This window comes from Sabethes cyaneus, chromosome 1 (assembly GCF_943734655.1).
Source record: "Sabethes cyaneus chromosome 1, idSabCyanKW18_F2, whole genome shotgun sequence".
Lineage (NCBI taxonomy): Eukaryota > Metazoa > Arthropoda > Insecta > Diptera > Culicidae > Sabethes > Sabethes cyaneus.
The window spans coordinates 100,043,349-100,062,540 of NC_071353.1; the positions used below are offsets into that span (position 1 = coordinate 100,043,349).

Genomic DNA, 19,192 nt, shown 5'->3' on the forward strand with positions numbered 1-19,192 from the left:
GCCTGCGGCTGGTTCGCCTCTTCTACCATTATCGATAATTGCGCAGTCAATTTTCCAGCAAATAAAGCAAACTGAAAGAAAAGGGGAAAACACAAAACCTCTTGGGCAGCTGCCCTGATTAGATTGAATCACGCGGCTCTGGCAAGCCAAGTCAAAGGTAATATCTTTGTGATTAAGCTTACCAGAAGCCCTGAATCAACAGAAAAATATATAAACTAAGATTTGAACCTTCAAACGTTTTGCTACTACTTTGAACGTTCTATCAAATTGATTCAAACATATTTTGGATAGATTTCACCACATTTGGCATCACTAGTGTGCATCTTTCGTTTGTGTAAAGATACAGCCCTGGGACCTGGTTGCAATTAAGCAATCCTCAAGGTTATGCCATGAAATTTGAAATTTTAGCATGCGAAACTATTACAGGTAAAATGCAACAAGAATTTGCAATCGCAAGGCTAGGTGGATTATGCCATAACACAGGTAGTTTCACAATCGTTTTATGGACAAATCTTTTTAAACGTAATCATTTTTTTAGTTTATAGTCAATATTTACAGCCCAATTCGAGAAGGAGTTCTCCGCGGTGTGGCTCCGGGGGTTACAATTTCTTGTTTAAACATTGCTTGTTGCTGCTTTTGTGCCTCCTCTTGTTTTTGTTTTTCCATTTGTTCTTGAGCCATTTGCATCTGGGATTCCATTTCATGTAAATGCTCTGCAGCCTGTTTTCGTTTTTCACGGCTACTTTTTCCGGTTTCTTTAACAGAGAAAAACATTGGCCCTAGCTCGGCAAGCCAAAATCCATCTACAGCAGTGGCACACTGCATATATTCTTTGGCCGTCATTACGAGTTCGTGATAGACAACGTAATCTGGAGTGGTTCCCAAACCATATAAAGCAGACGTAGGATGTAAGTAGCAGGGCATTCCGGTACGAAGGTTAACATACTCGCCAATGCCTTTCAGCCTGGCCGCTTGGTAAAAATAGGCTGAGCAAATACATTTTCTCACAACGTCCCAATTTGTGCCGCAGGATTTCACATCTAATCGCTGCTGCACATAGATATCTTTCAGTTGCTGACGAACCTCACGAACTTTGCGCATTGCTTTGATATGAATAAAATGCTCGTTGCACCAATTAGACGAATATCTGCAAATGTAAAAAAAACACATTAAAATCAATCCTTTCTTCATTGTCGTTTTAACTTATTGATGATTACTAATTTTAGCTTTAAATTTGATGAAATTCAAATCAATTTTTGAAGTGAGGGTTTTCAAATGTCCCTCGTACTTGTTTACAATATAAACTTACTTGTTCATCTTCCATTGTTGATAGACATTTAGATAGGTTAAATGATCTGATTCTGGTACTTGAAACTTTTCTCTCACGTTATCTGCTTCCTCTTCTCTTCCCTTAGGGCGATAGAATATTGATGGAACCGAGAGCATCGAAACTGTGAAGTATAAAAGGTACGGTCAGACAGACAAAGCAGTGAACAACAATTAGGTACTCACCTATTATCAAAATTTCAGCACTGCACCCCATCTGATTGGCTACGATAAGCATTTGACATTGCGGAGGATCTAGTGGAAATTCCGCCATCTGTCGTCCTAGCGGTGTAAGAGCTCCCGTGTGATCCAAAGCGCCCAGAATCCATAACTGGTATAATGAATTAAGAATATTATCCTGGGGCGGTGGATCCATAAAATGGAACTGTAATAAATCGGCTACACCCAGCGATTTCAGCAACAGTACTGTGTTTGCTAGATTGGTACGTTGAATTTCCGGTACAGTAAGAGGGAGTAACTCATCTTTATATTGGCGTTCAGTGTAAAGACGAAAAGCTTGTCCAGGACCCGTTCGACCAGCTCGACCGGACCGTTGGTTAGCATTGGCCTGTGAAATTGGATATATTTGTAGTGCATCCATGCCAATCCGTGGATTATAGACTTTGAGTTTACAGTAACCAGAATCAATGACAAATATGATTCCGTCCACTGTCAATGATGTTTCAGCAATATTGGTAGCAACAATACATTTTCTTAAACCTTCAGCTGATCGTTGAAAAATTTTTGCTTGTAGATCGGACGGCAATTGAGAATATATTGGTAGAATTGAAAGTTGCGGGGCGCTTTCGATTTCAGCCAATCTTTCCGATAGAACTTCACAGGTAACTTCAATATCTTCCTGACCGGGCATAAAAATCAACATATCTCCTTCCAATTGCTGGATGTGTATCTGTAGTGCTTGCTTAACTGCTGAATCAACATAATCTTCGCATACATTTTTGCTAAACATGATATCCACAGGAAAGGTTCGACCAGGAATTGTGAAATTCGGAACATTTCCAAAGAATGAGGCAAACTTAGTGGCATCCATAGTGGCAGAAGTGACTATCAGCTTCAAATCTCTGCGTCTGGCGACGATATCCCGCAGTAAACCGAAGAGAACATCGGTAGAAAGTGAGCGCTCATGGGCCTCGTCCATAATGATCGCAGAGTAACCATCTAAATCACTATCCCTTAGACTTTCTCGAAGTAAGATGCCATCAGTCATATATTTTATAACAGTTTTCTCTGACGTGCAATCTTCGAAGCGAATGGCATATCCTACTTCCTGTCCCAATTTAGTGTTCATCTCATCTGAGACTCGTTTTGCCACTGACATTGCCGCCACTCTTCTGGGCTGTGTGCAGCCAATCATTCCCATACGACTGTAGCCATCCTCATGCAAGTACTGCGTTAATTGTGTTGTTTTACCACTACCTGTTTCACCCACTATAATAACAACGGAGTTTTCCCGAATTACATTTAACAGATCTTGCCGCACTGCGAACACTGGCAACGATCGACGCTGCTCATATATAGGTCTTTTCCGTGTAAAGTCCGCATCATCATTCTGATCTTGCATGTGTTGTGCAAACTTTTGATCCTTCCGATAATCCGCTGTATCTGTATCTGCGTCATACTTTGCATCCTCATCGTCCTGTTTCTTTGCTACTCCCATGATGTTTCCCAGTTTAGTGCCACCTAGCTCCCAATGCTTTTTCTGTGCTTTTCTGCGTTCCTTCTGCTCTCGATAGGTCCTTACAAGCTGACTTCCTTTTCTTGCAACAAGAGCCATATCGGATGTAGCATCTTTTACCGGAATTACGGGTTCCGGTTGCTTAGTAAAAACGATACGACCGTCCAGAAAAGGTGGAACTGTGTGATGAACCAGTAAGTGAACCCGTTCAACAGCTTCTTCGTCAAAGTCCTCGTTAAAGTTGATAGACATAACAACGCCGGAAGTTAACAATCTATTTTTCTCCCATAATTCGTTATCTTTGTTGATTTGTCTTTGTTGAGCAGACATACGTTTAATTCTACGTTGCTCCAGTTGCTCCTCACGCTTAGCAAGATACTCCGAACTAGCTCCTGAAAAAGGATTATTATCCTCGTCGTATCCCTCTCCTATGCTATACCATTCGCGGTCTAAACGAACTTGCTCCTGTTCCCATAAATCCTTATCCTCGTCAGTTTCCCACGGAATTCCTTTTCTAGTAGTGCGTGGCGTAGCACCGGATTCTTTCCTGTCTGGTGCCCATTTGTTAAATTTGTGCGCAGGTGTTGGTCTCGGTGTGTCATCCTCCCTTTTTGATCGATTGCGTGAGGAAGACGAACGATTACTTCGAACAGATTCTGAACCTTTAGGAATTTTCGGTGTCGGGTAATCCCATGAAGATTTTCGCGAACTTGAAGGTTGTCGATCATCGTCGTCCTCCCATCCAAAAACATCCATTCTGCGGTCGCTTCTAGGAGTCCTAGGTTCATCTTTAAAACTAAAGAAATTTCCCATTAGCAATACACAACTATATGCTTAATACTCATACTTGTACGTACCTCGGTGTTCTAGAAGATGAATAACCACGATGACTTCTACTACTGTGGGTAGTAGAAGTGTTCTTGTGCCTTTTTCCATGGTCGCCTTGCCTATCTCTTTCATGTAGCATCGATGAAGCGTACAAACCTTTACCGTGCTCGTCTCTTTGTCGTTTATCTAGCCGCTTTCTGGCCACATCACTCACCCCTCCAGTGTACGTAGGAGTCTCTACGGTATTATCCCTGTATTTCTTCGATGTGAAAGGAAAATTTTTGTCCTTGTAATCGCCCCTATAGCTAGATCTATTGTCATCATGACTCACATCATCATCATCAGATTCTTTGAAGGACAATCGAGCCGATTCTTGTTTGCGCGCTCTTTGCGCTGCAGCCAATTTATCTAATCCCAGCAGTGATGGTTTTGGTTTTTTGAAAACATCTTTGTCTTTGTCGTCCTTCTTTTTGATAATTAAACCACTAATCGTGCTAGGGCTCTGTTCCAACTTACAGACATCCGAAAACTTATCCATTAATGCTTATAGTGCGGATGTTGCGAAATATAGTAAAATAACTAAATCTGCGTAATCTATGAAACAACCATATGATTAATATCAAACATGACACCATCAATTATTATTTTGTAGAAGATTTTGATCAAAATCTAATAAAATTAAAATAAACACACTATAGACTATAGAGTGACATTTATATAGAGTGGCGACAAACGACAATGTCAGAATTCTAGATAGAATTAACAAAAGGGCGATTGTCGCAAATGTAACAGCGGGGTGCTATCCCTATCTTAACGAACGGTGTTTGACAGTCGACTTAACGAAGGGCGCTATTGCAAGAAAAGCGCCCGTCTGACAGGTAAATTTGCTGCCAACCTTGGTCGAGATGTGCTGAGATGTTGGCAACAAAAACATGGCACCCATCGCAAGCCCCTGAAATGTAAGCAAAACGGGTGAGAGTTATTTTTTGATCAATTGAAGATAGAATTAATAAAAGGGCGAATGTCGCAAGCGTAAACAAACCGAGTGAGGGTTGATTTTCCTGTGCTGGTCCACTAGGGGTTTCCAGTAAGGCGTGTAAGTGCGTAGTAATCAGAGATTACTTTTGTAATCATTTACGAATTAATTAGATAATCAATGGTAATCAGTAGAGTAATCAATGATAATCTTAAGTAATCATTGGTAATCATGATAAATTTATATAGGTAATCAGAGGTAATCAGTAAAGTAATCAAAAGTAATTTTTTTCGAAGGTGCGTAGTAATCATTGCTGTTGGAAACCCCTTGCTGGTCCAGCTGCAAAAAGTAACTCTCCACAAAAAGAAAAAAAGCGAAAAAGTAACTTTGTTCGAGCGCTTACCAATACACATTTATCCGAGGCTGAAGTTAGAGCGGGCTACTCACACATACATTTGGTCCGAGGCAAAGTTTGCTATGGGCTAGATGAGATGTTGGCTCCACGAAAAATGTATGGGAATGACATTTGTGACAGTGGGGTGACAAAAAGTGTGTAAAAGATTTTTATGTAATCTAAAGTAATCCTTCAATCGACCTTTTCGCGTGTCTAATGGCGGCTAATTAAAACCCTATAAAGATATACATTTATAGGGTTTTACGGCTTGTGGGTACAACTATCGGAAAAAATAACATGCTTTTGGCAACTCTGCTCCCGTCAAGTTGACATTTTCGTCTTGCAAAACTGTCAAGCGTACGTTAGCAAAGTTGCCAAAAGCATTGAAATATTTTCCAAAAGTTGCGCCCACTATCCGCCATTAAGCACGCGAAAAGGTGGATAGAGCACCCCTCGAGCAGTAAGTGGCAAACTAAATCTTGATGTCGCTGCCATCGCTGCTATGTAACCCCAGCACAAAGAAATATTGATAAAGGTACATGGATATTTTTTTATGCGTTTGGCAAACTATTTCTGGAGGGCGTTACCGACAGATTTTACACACAAAAAATCGATTACTTCCACCCCATCGGCAGGCAACCATGTTTTCGCTGCCAACATCTCGTGCAACCCTAAATGACACATTCGAATCGGGCAGAAATTTCGCCTTACGGTTTTTCTGCCGGATTTCTGTTCGATTTCTACCAGAGGTTTCGAATAAAAACCGGCTTTGTACCGATTATGCTTTCCCTCCTTTTTTGGAGGGTAGCAGCAGCGGACTGTAGCAGCAAGAAGCGTGCAATAAACAGGTTAACAATTAAATTATACCTGCTTTGTCATATTCCATATTATCACAGACAAACAGACATAACACTCGTTTTCCATTCATCGTACCGATTAAACCGTCATTTCAAATTTAGGCTTAGTTGGGAATGTCAAAGTGGCGTTTTGGTCAAAGTGGCGCTTTTTGACGAAAAAAGGGGAATTCTCCATAATTAATTGGGAGTGTTGATCATAGATGGTGCTAGTGTTCAGGCTATATGTGAGGTACGATCATTTTTGTTGATTTTTCTTCCAAGAGTTATGTCTGTTTGTCTGTGATATTATTCTCTTACCTTTTGCCCGAAACTACAAAACTGATGAACCACTTTTCTCCTGCCACAATGTCACATTTGACATAAAGAGAATCGAGCGAAAAATGAACCCAGTAAACCATTTGGTTTGTATATCTCGATTGCAACTGAGATTTACGAAATCATATCTGAACGAAAAAGTTATATTTCACGCCATATAAGAACATATATGTACCAAAGTGGAGGCGATATTCGTGCGAAAGCTTTGACAATTATTTGTAATTCTTTTTTGCGTAGTTTTTATAACACGCACTAAGGCTGTGAACCATTTCGCGTAATTTTTAACTTTTTGGTTAAAATTTGACAGTACGATGGTTTTTCGAAAATAACCCTGCTCGGAAGTATGGTTAGTTTTAACCAAGTTCTGAGAGCCAATGAGATATGCCACAGGTGAGGAAAGAGTTTCGATGTGTTTCACTGATTTTTCCTTGAATTTTTTTTCACCAATGTATGGATGTTTAACATATAACAAATTTGTTTATTCAACCCGAAATGAAATGAGATAAATTTTATCTATCTAATAGGAGCAAGTGAACACCAAAAATTCATCCAATTCCAACCTGGACTGAATAAATAAATTCGCTGTTATAGAAACATATCTTCATCCTCACCTTATATATGCTCTCATTGAGTAAAACAACTATCAATCTGTCAAATATGAAATGGTTCGCATTCTGAACTGATTTTAACCACTCGAGGAGAAATAGCCATCGAACTGTCAAACTTTAACTAAAAAGTTAAAAATTTCGCGAAATGGTTCACAGCCTAAATACTCCTGAATATCCAGCTTTTTACGAGCCATAATGGCGAACGGGTTCGTAATATTTGAATAGCATTTTTGACATTTCTCTAATACATCGCACGTTTTCTTTCTGTACATTCCTTTATAGTTTTACCGTGAACGCGCGGAAAGAAAACGTGCGATGTATTAGGGAAATGTCAAAAATGCTGTTTAAATATTACGAACATGTCCGCCATTATGGCTTGTAAAAAGCTGGATATGCACCGACTTCACAAATAGAACAAACTTGGGAAGGTGGCAGCACCGTTTCGCGCACATAGCGAATAGAACAACACATTTTGAGAATTAATTTATTTTAAAATTGAAAACTGTAACCACTGCTTCCAAAATTTATAAGGAGTAGCAAAATTGAATCAGTGCTGTAGCAAACCACAGATTATTGAATCCAGAGTTATTCGGTTTATCTTGCCATAAATGTTTTGCTAATTTAAAAAATACAAATTGAATTTCGTTCGTGTAATAAAATAGAAGCTAAAAGTATAATGTTTAAGTTATACAAAATTTAAATTATAAAGGGTATATAAATGCAAATCAGTTGATTACAAAGCTGTCATATTTGTGTCGGTACGTATTATCTGTGATACGTAGTCAAACAATCCAGCGCGTTTGAAGAAATAGGCTCTTACTAAAATCTAACGTTGACTGAGTGTGATCGAAGTATATAATTAATGTTATAATAATCTTTTATCAGTTGAAATTAGTAAAATAGTGGGTTCCATTTGTACCACATAATGGTAAAAACAAAATCTAGTGGTGTTGAAGCGGAGAACGGTGGCAAAAGTACAGAAATAGTACCTGCTTCAAACTCGTCCACGGGTGCTGCAGCATCGCAGGATAATGATAACATTTCCACCCGAGTTGGAACTAGAACCAAGGTATAGCTAGTTTAATAGCAGTAATTTGCAATAATCAACACTGTTATTTTTCAGAAAGCTAAAGTGGTATTTGATCCTTCGGATCATTATGTTCCTCGAAAACGTGTCAGGAAAACTGAAATAAATCCCGCTGAATCTTCCGGAGTTTCAACTACAGCTAGCAAACTGAATGATAATATCCCGAAATCACCACTGAAAACAGATAAAGCCGGGGAAGTTAGTTCAGGATCAAAGTCACGCTTGACACTAAGTCCTGCGGTAATACCACCGAAAAATTCTATCATCAGCACATATAAGCCGAAAGTGTTTGGTCCAAGTTCACCACCTGAAGGAAGTAGCCGTCTACATGCTACTTCTAGCGGTAATGGTGCAATTCGAAAGCAGGAATTTAAACGTGAGCCTGTTTGCGATATGTGTCACAAAGCTGAACAACAACGGCGTGGTTTCAAACTAATTGATTGTTCAAACTGTGCATTTAGAGGTATTTTTTCGACTACGTTGTGCTTATATGATCTAATGTGTTCAAATAATTTATAGCTCATTCAAAGTGTCTCTGCGCCCATCCCGTTTATTCCAAGTTTCCAATAAAGCCTAATTTTCGCTGCTTCCAGTGCATTGAATGTGTCGTGTGTGGAAAATCTTTGCGTGGCGTACGTTAACACAATGTGATTGTAGAAAGTTGCAGCTTTATTAATTATATTTATTTGTAGGGCAACTTACTCTTTTGTTGCGATTGTCAAAATGCGTTTCATCAAAACTGCCATGGCCCATCTACTTCAATGAACGATAAAAACTCGAATGGTCGGTGGATTTGCAAACGATGTACTGATGAGAGATCGACTACTAAACAGTCGTCTTTACGACCTCCAGAGAAACGACCCGCTGCACTACAGCATGTAGAGCCTGAAATGCAGGAAGCTGCCGACGATGAAGGTTATCAGGAATTCGCTGGATTCAGTGATAACGAGATAAGGAAAGATTCATTTTCTTTATCGGATGGAACGATCAATGAAGGATGTAATAGTCTGGAAAAGATAAAAATTGAATCGTCAGATTCTCGTAACTACTCGAATGCTGATACGGATAACAAAGAAGAGACCATACAACCAAAACAAAATCTTGATCCGCGTCTCGATAATTTTGAGAATGTTGAAAATTGGACTTGTGACGATGTGTTTCAATACTTTCAATATTACTTTCCTGAATATGCTCATCTTTTCAAGGAACAGGTATATTTTTATAGCATTCAGCGTTATTGGTGAATAGTCCGTATCGCAGTTTGGAAGCATTCGAGAATATGGTCAAATTCATTGAATTTAAATATTTTATCTGTTTTACAGGAAATTGATGGTCCCTCATTGGTTCTTATGAGGAAATCCGATGTTGTCACAGGGTTCGGATTGAAACTTGGTCCTGCTATATCTCTATACCAACGCATCGTTATGATACAAAATAACGATAGAGATTTTCGATTAACGTGGCTATAAAGCAGTTTTCATATGTAATTTATTCTGGTAGTAGGATATCAGTGATTTATTCATAATTCTAATAATCTGTGTGACCCATAAGTTTTATTTTACAATAAACAGTATATATAAAAACTTGGTATGTAACATATTTATCGATTGTATTTACATTAAGAATGTCTTTTTCAAAATTCCTGGTTTTTCCTTGTAACAATGAATTCGACTTCGACTTGAAACTTTTTCGTTTATTCTTAAAACAGGGTGACGAACGCATATTTCGGGTAAGACGGGGCAAAGAGTGTCACTTAAGCTCAAACTATGCTAGATTAAAAAATATCAGTATTTTAACCGCAATGCGTTATCTACATAACATTTTAGGATATTTTCTAAACAATCCTGGAAATAATGAGCATTAGAAAATGTTTTTTCTATTTTTCCAAGAGCTTTGAAAAAGACCCTTTTTTCAGCTAGTGGAAAAACACCGGGGCAAAGTGTGTCAATCAGTGGGGCAAAGAGTGTCACGTTCTTAAATAGGATGGTTTAAATTTGTAGGATCCAGCAAAGTTATTTAAGACAGCGAAAAACAATTGTAGTTGTATGTTCAAGCCAATCAGTACAAGTTTTGTAGTTTCCCGCAATGTGTATTCAATATTTTCTACACGTTGTATTGACCATTTTATCGCTTGGTCTATTTAGCAGCTCTTGCGTTATTTTCTCAATCGGTGTTATTTTATGCACACAATCTAGATTAAACAGTAGATGTTTAAAACGTATTCAAAGCAATATCTTTCTAACTTTACATTCACACTTTGCCCCGAAGCATGTTATTTAAACAAACATCTACCTTAGACACCATTATCCGAACTTTTGAAAGTAAACTGTATGTTGAACCTTCAAGCTGCATGTTGAACTTTAAAGTTCCAACAGATGTTAACGGTGCATTAATGAGAATGAAGTTCGGTTTACAAATGTAGTGACTGATTGTTCAGCAAGAAAGTTCTGCGTGACTAAATTTGAACCAAATATGAACTTCCAAGTTTATTCCTTGAGTGAAATTCGAACTTTTGGTTGCTTGGGGCGACAGGTGGCGAGTAGAGCCGACACTCCAACCACCCGTGGATGGAAGACATCATACTTCGATCCTGAAGAATTTGTGGAAGCGATCCGAAGAGAGTGCGGTGATCGCGGTATGCCCGATCCGAACGCTGATCATTTGGTTGAGGTACTGTCGCGAGCTTTTGACGCTACCATGCCTAGGAAAGGTCGACCAAGGTATGGGAGGTCACCGGCTTACTAGTGGACAGATGAAATGTCTGAATGTCGAGTAGCACATGTTGCTGCACGCGCAGCGCTTAAGAGTGGGACAGTTCTATCCAAAAATATATATCTTTGCTACCTTGGACCTTTCCATGCGCCCCAGCAAGGTATGACACTAACCGCATTGCTTGTTTACTTGCTGACGAGTGATTTTCCTCTTGTAGCCCTTCTCTTTTAGTTATTCCTGCATAAGGGTTGTTGGTGTCATACTTTATTGGCTCCGAGGTAGCAAAGATTTATATTTTTGGATTGGACTAAGTGTAAACTTAATTATCTGAACAATTTTAGGCGAAATTAAAGCAAAATTGTAATTGTGGTACATAAATATTGTACCGGGATGTTGAATCTAAACATCTTCTTCTCCTCTGTTGGGTACTCTTACCACTGCGTCCATTATTTTGAACTATTGTGGTATGCCCCGTTTTATTATTATACTATACGCTTCAAGCTTACCTATCACTTATTGAGGAAGTGACAGGCTGGTAGCTGGAGCGAGACATGTGCCAATCAGGGATGACTAGGTTTATGAACCTAGTATCCTGATCGGCGACGCCAATCAGATCTCCCCGTTTTGAGATACTGCAGTCTGCGTACTATTTGTGCTCCACCATAGCAGAGCAAGTGTTCCGAAGTTAAATATCACCTTGTATAAAACTGAGATTCCGAAAATGATATTTACTCGGAAAATGTCCTGTCACAAGACCGGTAAGCTTGCTGAGATCTCTCTTATTGAGACTCAACAACTTTTGAGTAACCTAGGGGTGGATACCAGACGTTATATATTCTTTTATAGATTGTTTGAGCGATTGTACAGCCATCCTACTGGCCATAACTGTTCGGCTCTCCTTTTGTTACAGCCCACCCTCCAGCACACAGTCTAAGATCAGGCAGAGTGAATCTCGACCCGTGAGTAGAGAGTTGGAGCCACATATTCGTTTGTCGATTCACAACGAGTCGACGTGTTGAGGATAGACGAGGATCAGGATTGAACCTCTGCTAGCGCATCGTTCAAGTCCTGCTCTACTGCACTACTCTCCTCTCCGCCTCATTCGTTTCTTTGTTTTTCGGCAGAGAGAGCTTGCACGGTAAGAAATCGTCCACTGCACCAGTGACCGGCTTGATGCAGCAAGGGCAAATTGCTGTGGAGGGCGCCCTGGTACTCCACAGGCTCCGTTGCGGCGAGAGAATTTATAGAACCCCCTCCACCATTCATCCCTCGGCACGGGTCGCGTCACACCTTGGATTAGGGGTTTATCCATTCAAATTTTTACGTAATAGCCATAGATAACAGCTATTACAACCATCTCCTTTAGGGGCTTTGGACCCTCTGCTTTGGTTCCTGGGAGTCAAAAGAACCGTCCTGCAGGCGGAGAGTTTACACTTCAGCTTTCGCATTAGTGCCCCCTTCTCTGTCCGCATACGACCCTAGTTTCCACCGGTTGTCCGATTTCCACTAAGGAACGTATCCCGGATGGTACCACGAGGAGGTCGAGATAGGAGTTGCTGAATAAGAGGCTGTGGAACCTCTCGGTGGTTCTGGAGCGCATTATTCAGCCATTTACCATCTAGACATACTGCCGATAATTATAAGCGGTAGGCGCCATACAATTGTCCTAGCGCTATCGAAACATCAGTAATCAGTCTAGACTTGAACCCTTTTGAACATCTTTTTAGATAATTTCATTTCTAAAATGAAAAATCATTCGATTTCATATTAAAATGATTTAAACCGAGCACTTGTAAAAAAATGGTCAGCAGTTCACAGAGGGATATTTGAAAAAAATTGTTGATTTTACCACAAACAGATTAAAACAGGAATGACATTGCGCATCTCGTTTCGAGTGATTTTGGTTCGTTTCGACCACGTTAAACAAATGGGCGTCTCGAACGAAAATCACTCGAAACGAGATGCGCAATGTCACCCCAGGTCATCAAGAATGTAAATGGTCCTACATGATAGTAGTTGAGCGAGAAAGGACATTTGTTTCAACTTAAAGTTAACTGTCCGATGTTGTGTTCTTCAATAAATACACTACTTATTTTTCGTATAACTTGGAATTTATTTCTCTGCTTGTTGTAAGTACAGTTATGGAAAATCAACTTGTGGAAGAAAACGATAAACGATAAGTATGCGGTGCGAAGCACGAACAGTTTCAGGGTTGTAGCTACAGAGTGGTAGCATCTCCCCCTTTAAGTGAAACCTACGATGTAGTCCTCTAGACGTTTTGGTAAGCGACTGGCCCTAACTGGTCTAGGAGCATTCGTCGATCCAGGCTGAACTACTGCCTGAGATGCAACTGCTGAGCCAGCCTCCGACTCAAAGAATTCATCACTGTCCGAAGTTGTCTGACTATCATCCTGACGCTGCTGCGCAGGAATCGAGCCATCCGATGTCCGATTCTGTGGAGCGATGGTGTGCTGTATTGATGACTGTGTTAACTGAAAATCGTCCACCAGAATATCCAGCGGGATTGGCACTGGTAACGGTTTAACTGCTTCGTTGAATCTCTGTCTCAGCTGATTCACGTGGGAGCGTACCAGTTTTCGCCGACCTGACTGGTAATCGAGTAGCACATTATAATTCACTCCACCAATGACTTCGATAACAGTCCCTGGAATCTACTTCCACTTATTTGCGTTTGAATAGAGCTTTGCGTAGACTGCAGAACCTGCCTTAAACCTTGGACGAAGTTGATTAGACGTGTTAGCAAATACTGGGGAGCGCAAGAGATCGAGAGTTGTTCGCATAGGCCTGCCCAGCATTTCCTCTGCTGGAGACTTCCCAAGTAACACTTGCAACATGTTCTTTAGAAAAATATTCAGAAAACAGTTGCATTTAAATCATAAATAAGTTTAATGGAAAACAAGATGTTATAAAAATGTTTTATTTGAAGCGCCGATGTTTTCAGCCAGAATGACAGGTTATAGTTGTATTTCGGTTATACAGCTAAGCTTTTATCGATCATTTACAACTGAGTATTCGCGACGCAAAAGAGCAAAAGAGATTTTTAAGCCTGTTCGCACTCACACGAAAACCCATGCCGAATTGTCAAAACTTGCGTGAAAACGAAAGCAATAATACTTCCTTCTCTTTTTGTGTCACACAAAAATCAAACAAATATCAGCAACTTCGTAGTTGCGAATTGTCGGCATTGAACAGCGGGCGAAGTGATGACGATGAGTACAGCGCAGATCAATAACTTTGACACATTTTCACAAGATTGCAATATTTTATTGAGCTTAAATGCTCCAGTTTATGAGTTTTCCGAGTATTTTTTGAGCGCAATTCAAGTTCTTTCACAAATAAAAATTAACTGTGAATCAGTTGTAAGTTAACGCAAAACAAAATTCATACAGTACAACTTTTTATTGGTATCGAATTTTTCGGCTATCGGTGTGCTCATTTGTACCCAATCTTGTATAAACATGGCCGATGACTGCGCCAAAATATAATGAAATAGATCAATATTTTTGTGTCGTAGAATGATTTTACGGATAAAAGGGACATATAACATAATTAATATAAAATATCCCACAAGTTTTCAAAGAGATTAGCATGTTTTGTGAGATTGTCATAAAATGATATTTATTTCGATTCCACTCAACTATTGCTTATAAAAGTAAATCTTGAGCGCATCAATTTTTCGGAAGTAGAATGGCAAAGTTCACGATAAATTTGAAATCGCACTTTAGTTTAGCTTATGTGAAGGCTACAATGTTGCTTTGAGTGATTGATGAATTACCGAAATATAAATACTTTAGCCATTTTATCTTGCGAAAAATGCCTGACATTATTTTGCTTGTAAATACATAATTTCAGGGAAATGTCAGAAAAAATCCCTTCAACAGTTATTTGCGCTTTTCTGTTGGTAGTACAAAAGCCATGCAACGCATAGGCGTCACTTTGAAATATTTCACAAACATGTTACATTTTAGCTCGTTTCTTGCGCTTTTTCAGTCGGAAATTGGTTTTAAATGAGTATGCAAAAACAAAAAGTCACCAATTAGCTTTGTTGTAAATCTGTTATCAATTCTTATTTAAAACCAATTGTGTTACTTGGGTTCCCAGCAAGCGCGGCACTAGGTGAAGAGCGGTACACCTGTAAAAATGTTTGCAGTGCTTCGAGTGATGGTACTGCTTCCCCTTCAACGATTTTGCGTAACGACCGTTTCATGGTGTCCACAAACCGCTCCGCCTGCCCGTTTGACTGCGGATGATACGGGGCAGTACGAATGTGGATGATTCCAAGTTCGTCACACAGTTTCTTGAACTCACTGCTACAGAACTGCGTTCCATTGTCAGTAATAATGGTCGCGGGTATACCAAAACGGGCGAAAGATTCCTGGAGAAATCTGATTGTAATCGACGCAGTTGTCGATCGTGTTCGAAAAATTTCAGGCCACTTGGAATACGAGTCGACAATAACCAAATAGTACATTCCGTCGAGGGGACCCGCGTAATCCAAGTGAATCCGTTGCCATGGTCCATCTGCTCGTGGCCACGGTTGAGGTTGGAAATGTGGTGGTGACTTGGCTGCACTGGCACAGATATCACATCGACGAACAAGGTTCTGAATATCGTTGTCGATGTTCGGCCAATATACAACACTTCGCGCGATAGCTTTCATCCGCTCGATGCCCTGATGACCGCGGTGAAGCTGTTTTAAAATTCGCTGACTATATTTTTCGGGTACAACTACACGTTCCTCCATCATGACACATCCGTTTACCACCGAAAGAGACTCACGGCGAGCGTGAAAATTTTTCAGCTTTGGATCTTCAACCTTTCGATGCCAGCCGTCATTGATAAGCTGCACTACTTACTGAAGAATCGCGTCTTTCTTGGTAGCTGCGCTAACCATCCTGAAATTCACCGGTAGTGAAGTGAAACACTCAGCTAGACCTGCGTTGACCTCATCTTCCAGACTAATGGCTGCTATGATATACTCTTCCTCGGGCTTTTGATGATTGCTAATCAGTCGGGAGAGCACATCTGCATACCCGAAGTTATCTGTGGAAACGTATTCGACGTTGAAATCGTAACCAAGCAACGATAAAGCCCAACGTTGAAGTCTATTAGCGGTATGTAGTGGAATACCCTTTTTCGACCCGAATGTTTTCAGTAACGGTTGATGATCCGTCTGCAACGTGAACTTGCGTCCTAGCAGCATACGACGAAATTTGGTTACTGCGAAAACTAGAGCTAATGCCTCTTTTTCCACTTGACTATACTTCTGTTCAGTGCTGGTAAGAGTTTTCGAAGCGTGCGCAATCGCTTTGAGCTGGTTGTTAGGAAAACGATGCATAATGACCGCTCCTACTCCGGTCTTGGAAGCGTCGCCGGCTACAATCAGCTCCAATGACGGATTGTAGTGCGTCAGTAACAAGTCTGATTGTAATACTTTCTTGATTGTGTCGAAAGCTTCCTGGCACTGTGCACTCCACACAAACTGGGAATCCTTTTTCAGGAGAGCATCGAGTGGCTGTCTGATTCGATGAATTTTCCGGACGAACTTCCCGTAGAAATTTGCTGCCCCGAGGAATGATCTAAGCTCACTGACGTCTTTTGGTTGTGGCATTTTGACAATTGAAGCCACCTTCTCCGGATCAGGTTTAATACCGTCAGCGTTGATGATGAAGCCCAGGTACCTGATTTCGGACTTGTAGAAACTACACTTTTCTGGACGTAAATGGAATCCATATTCTTGGATACGACTGAAAAGTTTTTCCAGGTTACGGTCATGTTGCTCTTTGTTGACGCTGTAGACAATGAAGTCGTCGAGAAAGCAATCCACTCCTTCCAGACCCGCGATCATCTTGCTCATAAGTTGCTGGAAAGCACCAGGTGCCGATTTTACTCCCGGAGCCAACCGATTGAATTGAAATAGCCCGCGGTGTGTATTAATCGTCAGAATCTGCTTGGATTCGTCGTCTACCTCGACCTGTAAATAGGCGTCCGACAAATCGATTATGCTGAATACCTTGTTTCCAGACAACTTCGAGAAAATATCGTCTGGTGACGGTAGCGGATAGTGGTGCGGTTCGAGCATTGAATTGAGTCCTGTCGAGTAATCTGCGCAGACTCGTACTCTTCCGCCCGGCTTCCTTACTGAGACAATTGGTGCGGCCCAGTCCGAAAAATCTACTAGCGAGATAATGCCAAGCCGTTGAAGTCGATCGAGTTCATCGTCAACCTTGGAAACTGCGTGAAAAGGTACTGGTCGTTTAGCTCTGAATACCGGTTGTGCATCAGGTTTCAGATAAAGCTTCACTTTTGTCTTTGTGCAATGACCCAACGAATCATTAAAAACTTCGGGAAAACGGGTGAAGTACCAGTTTACAGGATTATTAGCAGTAGAATGATTTACCTGATTGCAGATGCTTGTTAACGGTTTCGCCCAAACATCGAAAGCATTCATGAAATCCAGACCGAATAAATTCAAATTATTTACTGATGTGACGTAACAAGTTCCACTACGTTGCTCTTCGCCGATCTGCATGGTACAGGAAAATTCTCCCAGAAGAGGCAACTGTTCACCGGACGCTGTACGTACTCTGTGTTCGGTATGAGAGAAAACTGGAGATCCACACTTTTTCCAAATCTGCTCCGAAATAATGGTTATGTCCGAGCCACAGTCGAGTTGTAATTTTACAGTGTGACCGTTGATCTGCGTTGTCACATATTTCCGTTCACTGCGTACCTGGTTGACTGAATATACGCTGTTCGACTGAGTATGCTTTTTGTTCCGCTTCTGTTGCTGTTGCGGCGGTTGCGACTGTTTATTTTCACCAGACGTTTTGACAGTTCTGTTGAAACAGCTGCAGTATCCCTCTTTGTGTCCTTGTCGGTTGCACTGTTTACAAACATGGTTTGTATAGGAGCAATTTTTTTGCAAAATGCATGGCTCCACACTGCCAACAGGGTGAACGAGGAAGATCTTTGTTTCGTAGCAGCTTTCGGTTGCTTATGGTGCTGCTTGTGTTGCTGAATCACTTGCACACTGGACGATGTGTTCTTTTCTACAAGCGCCGTATCGTGTTTTAGGTTAGACAGTCGCTGACATTCCGTTATGAGCACTTCGAGATTGGTCTCCTTTCCAGCATCTGATTCCAGCTTGGAGAGAAGACGCGCCCTGACCTCCGTCTCCTTTGAAGATTGCAACCCGCAGACGAAAATCAGTGCTTTAAACTGGTCGATTGTGAGATTTGCTAAATCAAAATCTTCGCAATAACGATTTACGACTCCGGCATAGGTGACGTAATCATCAGCATCGCACTTAACCACACGAAAACATTCGTAGCGTTTACTGAAGAGTGATTTCGACTGACCGAATATAACTTTCAGCTTCTGGATTACCTGGTCGAAGGTAAAATCCCGTGGGTCTTGTGGTAGGAGATAGTTTGTGAACTTTTCGTGAACAGGAACACTCAAACTACGCAGTAGCAAACGTATTTTTGCAGCGTCATCCAGCTCTCTACCGTCCGCACTGAACAGATCCTCGTATTTGTTAAACCATCGGTCGAATGTCATTCCAGCAGCTGGATCATAGAAAAATTCCTTGATTGTCGATGAAAGTGATTCGACAATTTGGTCAACGCTCCGCTTGGAGACTGCTGGTGTTGCCGGCTGTCCAGAAAGCCGCTCCAGAAGAAGTAAAAGACGTGTATTTTGATCCGCCATTTGCTTCAACAGCTCTTGTGTGGGAGTTTCTGCGAATCCAGGAAAAGCATCATTATTTCCACCGCCTTCTGCCATTCTGCTACCGGGAACTGATGAAAATCCTTTAGTGCAACTTCTCGTCGCCAAATATGTTGTGTTCTTCAATAAATACACTACTTATTTTTCGTATAACTTGGAATTTATTTCTCTGCTTGTTGTAAGTACAGTTATGGAAAATCAACTTGTGGAAGAAAACGATAAACGATAAGTATGCGGTGCGAATGCGAAGCACGAACAGTTTCAGGGTTGTAGCTACAGGGTGGTAGCATCCGAATACTTTTTTGGCTGCATTTTTAGCCAATTCAAACTATATGTACTCTATCTTCAAAACGGAAAGCTTTTACCCGAGTTTTTGTTGTGCATTGTACAAGGATGCTTTAGTTAAACATTGTTTTAAAAAATGTGTGGTTCCGTTCTTTGCAAAAATAGGGTAACCAACGTATTTTAGACCCCATCAGCAGCTGTATATAATTTGGACACTTCCATTTGATTTTGCTGTAAGTGTCCAAATTATGTACTGCTGCTGATAGGGTCTAAAATACGTTGGTTACCCTACTACGCAAAATTACTAAGGCTGTGAACCATTTCGCGAAATTTTTAACTTTTTAGTTAAAATTTGA

General features: G+C 40.7%; 3 protein-coding genes across 3 annotated transcripts; 1 reads left to right on the forward strand and 2 right to left on the reverse strand.

Moving 5' to 3' along the window:
• Positions 1-550: 550 nt before the first annotated feature.
• LOC128746417 (pre-mRNA-splicing factor ATP-dependent RNA helicase PRP16) lies at positions 551-4,473 on the reverse strand. Its single transcript, XM_053843468.1, has 4 exons — positions 3,880-4,473; positions 1,513-3,818; positions 1,310-1,451; positions 551-1,147 (listed from the first exon to the last, which is right to left on the reverse strand). The coding sequence occupies exons 1-4, from the start codon at positions 4,386-4,388 to the stop codon at positions 553-555; spliced, it is 3,552 nt and encodes a 1,183-aa protein (XP_053699443.1). The 5' UTR covers positions 4,389-4,473; the 3' UTR covers positions 551-552.
• A 3,208-nt stretch (positions 4,474-7,681) lies between these two features.
• Positions 7,682-9,579, forward strand: LOC128745322 (zinc finger protein dpff-1). Its single transcript, XM_053842362.1, has 5 exons — positions 7,682-8,069; positions 8,124-8,550; positions 8,607-8,719; positions 8,780-9,298; positions 9,410-9,579. The coding sequence occupies exons 1-5, from the start codon at positions 7,926-7,928 to the stop codon at positions 9,554-9,556; spliced, it is 1,350 nt and encodes a 449-aa protein (XP_053698337.1). The 5' UTR covers positions 7,682-7,925; the 3' UTR covers positions 9,557-9,579.
• Positions 9,580-13,042: 3,463 nt separating this feature from the next.
• On the reverse strand, positions 13,043-18,608 carry LOC128746015 (uncharacterized protein K02A2.6-like). The gene is made up of 4 exons (XM_053843070.1): positions 17,766-18,608; positions 15,677-17,706; positions 14,989-15,205; positions 13,043-13,408 (listed from the first exon to the last, which is right to left on the reverse strand). Exons 1-4 carry the CDS (start codon positions 18,606-18,608, stop codon positions 13,043-13,045), a joined length of 3,456 nt encoding a protein of 1,151 aa, XP_053699045.1.
• Positions 18,609-19,192: the final 584 nt, after the last annotated feature.

Coding starts and splice junctions, on each gene's coding strand:
- LOC128746417 (XM_053843468.1), bottom strand. CDS start 4,388: ATGGATAAGTTTTCGGATGTCTGTAAGTTGGAACAGAGCCCTAGCACG. Junction 1,452..1,512: donor TGCTGAAATTTTGATAATAG/GTGAGTACCTAA, acceptor TATACTTCACAG/TTTCGATGCTCTCGGTTCCA. Junction 1,148..1,309: donor CAACAATGGAAGATGAACAA/GTAAGTTTATAT, acceptor TTACATTTGCAG/ATATTCGTCTAATTGGTGCA.
- LOC128745322 (XM_053842362.1), top strand. CDS start 7,926: ATGGTAAAAACAAAATCTAGTGGTGTTGAAGCGGAGAACGGTGGCAAA. Junction 8,070..8,123: donor GAGTTGGAACTAGAACCAAG/GTATAGCTAGTT, acceptor GTTATTTTTCAG/AAAGCTAAAGTGGTATTTGA. Junction 9,299..9,409: donor CTCATCTTTTCAAGGAACAG/GTATATTTTTAT, acceptor TCTGTTTTACAG/GAAATTGATGGTCCCTCATT.
- LOC128746015 (XM_053843070.1), bottom strand. CDS start 18,608: ATGGCAGAAGGCGGTGGAAATAATGATGCTTTTCCTGGATTCGCAGAA. Junction 17,707..17,765: donor CCTCGTTCACCCTGTTGGCA/GTGTGGAGCCAT, acceptor GTTTGTAAACAG/TGCAACCGACAAGGACACAA. Junction 15,206..15,676: donor AAGAAAGACGCGATTCTTCA/GTAAGTAGTGCA, acceptor GATTACAATCAG/ATTTCTCCAGGAATCTTTCG.